The 9,822-nt window shown below is 48.8% G+C and overlaps 1 protein-coding gene across 2 annotated transcripts; it reads left to right on the top strand.

Moving 5' to 3' along the window:
- The first annotated feature begins 1,302 nt into the window (after positions 1-1,302).
- TSKU (tsukushi, small leucine rich proteoglycan) lies at positions 1,303-6,410 on the top strand. 2 transcript variants are annotated; one of them, XM_061570382.1, is made up of 2 exons: positions 1,303-1,926; positions 3,157-6,410. In XM_061570382.1, the coding sequence occupies exon 2, from the start codon at positions 3,198-3,200 to the stop codon at positions 4,314-4,316; it is 1,119 nt and encodes a 372-aa protein (XP_061426366.1). In that variant the 5' UTR covers positions 1,303-1,926; positions 3,157-3,197; the 3' UTR covers positions 4,317-6,410. The 2 variants fall into 2 exon arrangements, with proteins under 2 accessions (XP_061426366.1, XP_061426365.1); XM_061570381.1 differs by having other exon boundaries at positions 1,304-1,926; positions 3,031-6,410.
- The last annotated feature ends 3,412 nt before the right edge of the window (positions 6,411-9,822 follow it).

Raw genomic sequence — 9,822 nt, 5'->3', positions numbered from 1 at the left:
CACCAACACTGTGTGCAAAAATCCCAGTGGGATGCAAGTCAAACAACAACAACCACAAGACAACTTAGATTAAGACCATCAGTCTAACTCTGTACTACAACAAACAAACATGGCCAAACCAAAAAACTTTTCGAAAATCACCAAAATAAAGCCATAAAAGCAATGAAACAGTGATCATAGGAACTTTGACCGAATTTTCACAATAAACGACATAAACAACATGTACCACCAAAGTCATGAGTCACTCCACAACAGCAGGAACATTTTCCAATGCACCTTTAAGATCAGCACACTAAATCAAAACACAGATCATACTTTGCAGCGATCATCCGGAGCGAAACATTTTATTTTAGGCCACTGAATTGCAGTGGCAGCTTGTTGGTGTAAAGGGGGTGAGCCCTACTCTTAGGTTTTTTTTCGATAAAGTCACGTAGGTAATTTTTTTTTTAAATAAGAGCCCTGTTGTGATGTCGCTTGCCACTGATGGTAGCCGTGCGCACCATCGCTTGTACCACTTGTTGGCTAAGGGAGTTGACATTTGTCACTTTAAAAAAAATACTCCACTGCGCATTCCGTCTCCCACATGTCCCAACACAACTCAATGTGCCTAATTAATGATCTGTACGGTTGGCAAAGGTACATGAGCCCACATCTGTGGCGGGTGTTCTTGTGTGTGTGTGTGTCCCGGTGGTTTATCATTCACTCCACTGCACATGTCTCAACACTTCAAAAGTGACGGCGTTCTGCGTGCTGTTTGTATTTGTGAGTTGAGTGCAAGTCCCGTGCTGTGGTTAGCGCACGGCCTCGCCTAGATCGACTCAGCCTTAAGTGTAAACATCGCCACTCGGGAGACAAAGGTGGCCGGGCGTGGTGCTGGCCATCCTGTGTGTTGTTTCATAGGTGCTCGCTAACAGCAGCCCTTGCCCTGCAAGCGCTACGCGTCGTGTGCCAGCCACCCCGTCCTCTCTCTCTCTCTCTCTCTGGCCTGACTTGCCTGCCCTTAATAGGTGATCGCTAACCACACTGGCCTCGGGTCAAACAAGAACGGCCTGTAAATTATACACACGTGTGTGTGTATGTGTGTCACTCCGTTTCTCTTTTAATATGCGACGCCAAAGCAATAACGTGCAAGCAAGGCAGGCTCGTACGCCCACATAATGGTCTGCCACATCATTTAAACGCACCAAAAAACCCACGTGCCACACTGCCTTTGATGCGTATAACCGTAGACACACGTACACACACATTGTGGAGAGCCACACACTCTGTGGAGAGGCACACACTCCACCACATCCTCCTCCTCCTCCGAGTTGTGTTGACGTAACAGTGGTCTGTCCCACCCATCACCACGTGTGTGTGTGTGGGGGCTTATTCACGCAGCACCCCACCAAACTCCACAGAGCGCGCACACGGAGAGATGGAGAGAGACAGAGAGAGACGCCTGCCACAGAGTTCCTCCCCGCAACGGAGATTCTTCTAAAGTGAAGGGAAGTGCAAGACGGACGGACAAGCAGCAAGACAAGACGATAGGTAGGCAGATAGACAGCTCGAACAAGCTGAACGGCGACGAACAGCATTGTAGATAGACACACAGGCAGGCAGAACTTGGAAATTAGCTTAACGGACTTACACACACTACAAGAGTTACGCAGATAAAGAGAAGGAAGGGATTACAGCAGCAGATCAATAGAATGATCGGCATACAGACAGACAGGCAGAGAGACAAATACGGAGGAAGGCAGTTACATGGAAATGAAAAAGTTAGAATCCAGTTATCTATTGGCCAGGGTCAAGGCCACTCCGATTAGTACGGTTGGGTACGTACGGTGCGAAAGAAGTTAAACATACGGTACATAACACAGAGTATAAAGTGTCTCGGCATACAAGCCTTAGATCTGTGCTGTGTTGAAGCAAGCCTGTGACCTGGTGAGTATACATCGCACTGAACACAAGTTTGTTTAAACGTTTTGTAAAGTTGAAATGTAACTGATATGCCTCTCTAACTCGAAGTGGGCAGAGCAAAGATTAGTTTAAACCGGTGGCTCACAAATTGGTAGCACAATTGAGTGATTCTCGGTGAAGACAAACATTTAGTTGTCGTTTGTGTTCATAAATGATTACGTTTGTCCACCCGAAGAAATGTCTAATTGTCAAAAAGTTTAGTTGTTCCCGTATTTATAACAATGTTTAAAAGTTGAGTCACTCGGATAATTTAAACATTTACTACAATCGTAAACTTCCTTTGCACGTGCGTTTAGCTCTTAATCGTCAAACAATTATACACTTTTCTCTCGCAAATGGTCAAGGCGGTGTTTACGTAAAAAGAATAACTCTCCTGACATTTATGCGCTGCCCGCGGCTTTGGCACGCACTCGACTACTACGCATGCGAGTGCATCTATGTAAAGGTCACTATCGGTGTTACACGATGCTGCTGTTCGTAGAGTGGTGGTGGTGGGTTCAGCTGTTTCATTCAAATCCATCCACTTGATACCAGCTATCATGCTGTGACGGTTCCACCTGAAGACGGAAGCTTGTGTTGTTTCCGAAACGTCGTGATTTTTATTTTATTTTTATTTTACTTTTATTAATTTAAATTTTTTACCTACGTGACTTTACCGAAAAAACCGAAGAATATGAACGCAGAGCCCACAAAGACCGAATCCCGGCCACGGCTAACATCATCGACGAGTGAGAGTCCGAACCGGTCCTGAGTTTCACCCCCCTGGACCACTTGGGTGAAGTCTGATTGATAAACCCCCGTGACTAATACGGCATGAGGAGGACTTCACCCAGCAGTGGAATGACAAATGTCTGTAAATTATTAACATGTTTTTACGTAACACATAAACCCGCCAACACACGGTGTATTGTTTATGACAACTTGTGATGGCGATGATATAGCTGTTACTGTCAAATATTGCTGATGCTATAGCTGCTGCTGCTGCTAATAAAAATGAAAGGTGCTGCGATTGTTCCTTTGCTACTGCTGATGATGATGCCACTGCTGCTGCCGCTGTTGCTACTGCAGAATCAACTGCTGCCAACAACGCTACTGCTGCTCCTGCTGGTGACGACGACGATGACAACGTGACTGACAACGTTGCCCAATGCACACGGACAGCAACGCTCACTTGGACATTCCTCTCATCCCCAGCACCTTGGCCCGCTCCTCCCTGAGCCACCACCACCACCACCATGCCTCCTGCAGGCCACGGCCCGGCCTGCCCCCTCCTGCCGCTGCTGCTCCTCCTGTGCCTCACCTGGCCCTCGTTGGCGCCCAGGGGCGCCATCGCGGACCCGTCGTGTCCCGTCGGCTGCGCGTGTCACCTCGACAGCTTCGGCCGCTTCTCCAGCTACAGCTTGACGCGTGTCGACTGCTCGTCGTCGGGGCTGCGGGACTTCCCCGCCGCGCTGCCTCTGACCACGACGCACCTCTCGCTGGTGGACAACCACCTGGGCCCGACGGTGAACCCGGGCGGACCCGGTTACACGACCCTGCTGGCTCTCAACCTCAGTCACAACGGCGTGAAGCGCCTGCACAAGGGCACCTTCTCCAGGCTGCGCTACCTGGACGCGCTGGATCTGAGCTACAATGCGGTGGGGCGGGTGGACGCGGGCGCCTTCGAGAGGGCTCCGTTGTCCACAATCGACCTGAGCCACAACGCCCTGTCGGACGAGTTCGACCTGAGCGCGTTCGAAGCGGACCTGCCGGTGATCGGGGTTCAGAGGCTGTCCCTTGACCTGTCCCACAATCGGATCAGCGCCCTGAAGCGAAAGGGAGGAGGAGGTGGTGGTGCTCCTGCTGGAACGCTGCGCATACGAAGTCTCAACCTGGCTGCAAACGCTCTCATAGAGGCGCCACCACCAGAACTTCTGAGACACCTGGCAGACCTACAATACCTCAGCCTGGACTCGAACCCCATAACTCGACTCCGACAGTCAGCCTTTTTTTACCTCAGGGACCTCACACACCTATCCCTCCGTAACCTCGCTCCGGATGTACACTTTAACAAAGGAACCTTCCTGGGTCTCGAAGGGACACTGCAAGTCTTGAACCTTTCTGACAACTGCCAGTCAGGAGTCACTCTTTTGGGAGCCGAGCTGGGCGAGCTGAGGTCGCTGTTCGAACTTCAGCTGTCGGTGTCCGACGACCCATCTCTGGCCCTGCTGCCAGTGACCCTGGGCCTCCCCCTGGCAGGCGCGTGGAAGTGCTGGGAGCCACGGTACCCCAAAGGTCGTGCCGCCACGCACAGAGTGACCGGGGGCTGCGTGAACGTGGCGTGTTACAGATTCCCTGCGCGCGAGATGCTCTAGCCGAGCCATCGTCGTACCTTTCCACGTTCAGCACGGCCGTGCTCTCCCTTCGCAGTGGAAACCGAAGTGGTTACACGATCTAAGCGTACGCGACTGTTTGGTCACCTGAATAACCATGTGCCGCACGGCTCGCCATCCCGGCCAGGTGCGGTCTCCGTACATCCCCTTCATGGCGTCTTCCCGAACAAATTCGCCGACGTGCCGGCTTGGAACCTGACGTGGCGTCCCCCGTTGCCTTGGTGAATTCTGATGAACGTTACGTATTGCACACGCCATATGATTGATAAACGTGCCCTGATTATTCGTGGAGAGCGCTGGTACGATTGTAAGAGATTGGTGATACTGCTGCGTTGGCAGTGATGAACAACTGCAAACAACAAACTCAACACATTTACTACAATAATGAGTCAAGAATGTCTGTGTCCCGCGCGTGACGTCACTCCACGGCGACCAGCCCCCCTCATTAATAATCATGAGCGGTGACGTAACTACTCATGGAGAACCCCCCCCCCTCATTAATAATAATTAGCGGGTGACGTCACTCCACATGGGGGGGCAAGGCGCCTCCTCCCCCCTCCTCAGAGTCAACTTACAACCCTCACTACAAAGGCAGAACCCTCACGTCACGTGGTCTCCGTAGCGCTGTTGAGACATCGAAGTAAAAAGGACGTCGTGATGAACAAGGGATTATGACCTTTAAATGAAATAAGTCTGTGTCACCGCGGCCTTACAAATTGCACACGAATGGATGCAATGAATATTACGTCGCGGTCTGCTTTTCGCTTGCAAGTTTCAGATGTACTGCAAACCACCCGTCCTTGGACGGGCAAAAAGCTATTTTGTCAATAACAGTGTATGGCCTTAAAAGGAAACGTACATATAAGGAGATGTTTTGCGCAATGACCCTTCTATGAATTGACTCATACAAATAAGCTTCTTTAGTTATACATTTTTGATTATTGAAGGGTTTGTTTGTTACACGATAGCTACTAATATCATTATTCATATGCACAATTTCAAAACTGTTCATCAGGAAAACATTTTTACGTTTAATTCTGATTGGGCCCCATGGTGTAAACATCTCCATCTATTGTCCTCAACTTTGTCTCTCTGGCCCAGCGTTCTTCGGTGCAAGGCCCGCACTGGTGGCCCCTGGACGCCTTTAGTGCGGCCCCCGCAACACCCCAATAGTGAGAACACCACTTGCAGGCAGTGTGGCAGCCCTCACACTGACGTCGTCGGCGAAAGTGGGCCCCCTTTGAAAACGAGTGAAGGACGCCGCTTCTTAGTTTGTGTTGTTATGAAGAAAGGCCACTGCCTGAAATGTCACCTATGAGATATTCTTCCTTTTAAGGCTACAGTGTGAGTGAAGAATGTGTTGAGTGTATTCTCATTCCTTACACGGAGCTGCGAGGAGTGAATGTGCGTGTGGTGAGGTGGAGGAGGCCTACGATGAAAAGTTGAGTCACGGGGCAGCAGGCGAGTTCATCATCCAGGTGGCTCTGCTGGACACAGAAGAAGAGGGCTGACATCTTAGTTTTACTTGCAAGGGGAAGAGACGAATCACATGCCCTCACGTGTCAAGGTACAACACGACGTTTAGACTCTCCCTCGTACGAGATAAAGAGATCGGTTGCTGTGATGTCGTTGTAAAAATGAGGGCACTGTTAAAAATCTATTCTAGGTTTTCGCTCTCGATAACGTAGCGAGAACCCCAATCAATGTTGGACTGCGCAGAACACGCAAGCTCGGTGCCGCAGCTTTCAAGTTAAGATCTGTTTGGTTTTTGGAATGCGTTGGAATTTTAACCAGCCGGTAACACGATTGTTAAATGACGGTTGGTAAACGCTGTGATGATGGTGAGGATTTGTGTTCATGTTGGGAAGTGTTCATGTTGGTAAACGCTGTGATGATGATGATTTGTGTTCATGTTGGTAAGTGCTTTTTAGACTTTTGTATTTCACCCTTGTTTGGAATCTTTGTGCCGTAGTTGTGCCAATGTGTAGATTCAAATGTTCGCTAAGAATTGTTGGAATACAAAGCTCTGTTACTGGTCAATTCGTGGGCGTATGCAAATAAGGTGAATAGCACATACTGTACAGTGTTTGTGTCATGCTGCACATAGTTACATACACATATACTGTCCAACATACATACAGCACTGTAGTTATGCAGCAACACAGATGCTGGAATGTATGTGAATGTACGTTCATACTGCAATACATATATGCATGGAGTACATATACGTGTAGTCGATGCACACATGCAGGAGCCGAGGGGGTTTAAAATTATTGCGTAGAATACTGTACAGGGTGGTCCGGATGTCTTGAGACCCCCCAACTAATTGACCCCAAAAAAAAATCCTTCGCATATTCATTTTCAGCTTTAAATAAACCTTACTTTTAAAAATATTAAGTTTTAGAGAATTAAATGGGGGTGAAAAGACATCTGGACCATCCTGTATAAAATGTAACGATCTCTTCAAATGGCCTTTTGTGCTGTTCATACTTCCATGATTCTGGTTATTCGAGGAAGTGATGATTGTAAAATTAATCGTATGGTAAAAATGTGTATCTTACACAATACGAGGATGATGATTTATTATTTTATACACAAAAAAACATTGAAAATGCTGGGAAGGAGTACATGAAAAACGCTCAATTCAATCATGTAAATCTCTTTCTCTCTCAAGGGCAACTCGGCCAGCAAAGATGTTGCCCCACCCACCCACGACATCGTTTTGCCCGCTGGCTTTGCGGTCTCGCCCATCCAAGAGTCTGTCCAGCCATTGTATTTTTTTTACCTACTTTTTTATGTTCAAGCCCGGTAAGAATGCGCCAGTAATTTCTGGTGAGGAGAAGGAGGTGGTGATGGTGGTGATGGGGTGGTGTGCATTAAACAAACTGAGAAGGGGAGGCGGAATTTGTAACGAGCGCTTGCGCCAAGTCGTAGGTGCGGGTCCAGGAGATCTCGGTGTCCACTCTGGGGGGGGGGGGGGGCGGACGGTGGGGGGCCAGGGAGTAAGAGTTGGGAGTTGAGCGCGGCAACATCTTGAAGTTTGGGTGTTGGCCTCGCGCCGCGATTCCGGTGGTGAGAAGAGCGTCCAAGGAGCGAGTCGTGGGACGAGCATTGTGGGGGGGGGGGGGGCATGACGACGCCTGCTGTTGGTGTTCGAGGTGGGACGAGATGGGTAACCTTCCTTTTCGAGAGGGGGCAGGGGGGGGGGAAGGCAAAGGGTCACGGTGACCTCCTCCTGCTGCCCCCCTGCGACCACGTTTATGGTGCTCGCGAAACAGGTCGGGAGGCTGACGAGTCTTGCTGAGCGTGGAGGGCAGGGCGGTGTGGGGGCAGACGGGAGTGTAAACTCGGAGGTATGAACGCCCTGGCGATAGGGGGGACCCGGGGTGAGGATGGATCCCGATGAGCAACGGTGGACGGCTCGGATCGGTCACCGTGGGGGAGGCAGCCCAGAGGCAGGTGGTGTCACGATTCGAGGGACAATAACCTGCCGACGATGGGGACCAACACCGGGCTGTAGAATTCACGTAAACTGGACGTTCGCTCCACTGACTGCCCCCCTTAAATCGAGGCTTAAGACACAACTTAATTTTCAGGGCTTTTCCCATTTTCTAAATTCTTTATTTTGATCTTCTTGGTTCTTTCGGTAAAGTCACGTAGAATGGAAGTAATAAAGTAATAAATAAAAAACATAAAAAAATTATTTAAAAAAAATAATTATTTTATAATGTTAAATTTTTATTATTTTATTATTTCCATTCTACGTGACTTTACCGAAAGAACTAAGAAGATGAATCCCTGCAGTCACGAAAGCTTTAAATCGAAACCTTTATTTTGACTTTGTATTTTATTGGTGTGAGCCTGCACGTGTATGTGTGTGTGTCATTGTGTGTGTGTGTCATTGTGTGTGTGTGTTCTGAGTGGGAAGCGGTGGTGTAGCGGTGAGCGCTCCGCTGCGCTAAGAACTCGGCTTCCGAGTTCGATTCCCGTTCACGGCCAAAATCAGTCACGATTATCTGAACCGGTCCTGCGCCTCCCCTAGGTCGACTCAGCCCCAAAATGAGTACGTGGTGCGGTGTGTAAACATCGCCACTAGGGAGACAAAGGCGGCCGGGCGTGGTGTTAGCCACCCACTCCAATCGTGTGTCGTGCCGGCCTTTATAGGTGCTCGCTAACAGCACTTGTCACAACAGTCTGTTCAGGCTATACGGGGGATCTTTATCTTTTTTGAGTAAATTATGTTGTACTCTTTGGTTCTTTCGGTAAAGTCACGGAGGTAGAAAAATAATCGATCACGACGTTTCGATCGCAACACAAGCAATCGTCATCAGGTGGGACGACCACCGCAAGTAAAAAAACTGCTGAAGTAGCCTACTTATCTATTATTTGTCTACCCACGTGACTTCACCGACAGAACCAAAGAGTATGGATTCCTGCAGTCACGAAAGCTTCAAATCAAGATTAAATTACGCCGTGTTATTATTAGTAAAGTGCAGGCGCAGGGCCGAGCTGGTGCGAGATAACGCCACCGACAACGACCCCGGCCCGTCGAGACGACCCCACGGGATCACGGCAGCGAAGGGAGCCGCGGGACCCCTCGGGGCCGGCGTCAGTGGCCAGAGGGTCACGCGCTCACAAAACCGCAGTGGGCAGCGGGGTTGGCAGTGGGGTGGAAGTAGGGGGCAGGCGGGCAGCACGTGACTGGCAACAACCACGTTGACCAAGCACCTGCATTTTAGCACCTTCAAGGGTTTTTTTTGGTTCAACCTTAGCCCAGAGCGCACGATGTATATAACAATTCAACGAGGTTGTTAAACCTGCCATACCACTTCTGTGCAAAGTGAGCAGCAGTTGTTTTTTCGAATGACTGACTCCCAACCGTAGCAATTTGTATTTTCCCCGCCCGCCTAAAAAGCTGCAATTGAGATGAGAACCAGGTCGCGCTTGTTTCAGCAGTGTAACAATTTTGTTAATGTAACTATGCACACGTGCACGGCGCAAGCCTGAACAGGCGCTCGCTTTCAGCACTTGACCCCAAGTAGTGTGTTAAAGACTTCTACTTCGATGGGTCTTCGTATCCTTGTTGAGTATTGCTCCATTGCCGAGGTTCACTCAACCTGAAACAAATCCGTATCCAAGTGAAGAGACCTTCGTATGTCTCTCCACGCATCGCCGAATGGGATCTTCCAGAATCATGTTGCTGCTTGTGTTGTGGTTATTGCAAACATGATCCCTTGTAAAATTTTGATTTAAAGCTTTCGTGACTGCAGGGATTCATATTATTGGTTCTTTTGGTAAAGTCACGTAGAAGGGAAATAATAAAATAATATACATATAAAACAATAAAAATCCTCACAATTTTTGTTCTCACAATTTTTGTGAGAATTTTTATTGTTTTATATTTATATTATTTTATTATTTCCCTTCTACGTGACTTCACCGAAAGAACCAAGAATATGATCCCTTGTATAAAGGTGTCAGTTTTTGT

This window comes from Lethenteron reissneri, chromosome 45, assembly GCF_015708825.2.
Source record: "Lethenteron reissneri isolate LAM-NWPU_2019-01 chromosome 45, ASM1570882v1, whole genome shotgun sequence".
NCBI lineage: Eukaryota > Metazoa > Chordata > Hyperoartia > Petromyzontiformes > Petromyzontidae > Lethenteron > Lethenteron reissneri.
Note: the sequence above shows the minus strand (reverse complement) of the source record. Positions and strands in the feature narration are given on the sequence as shown.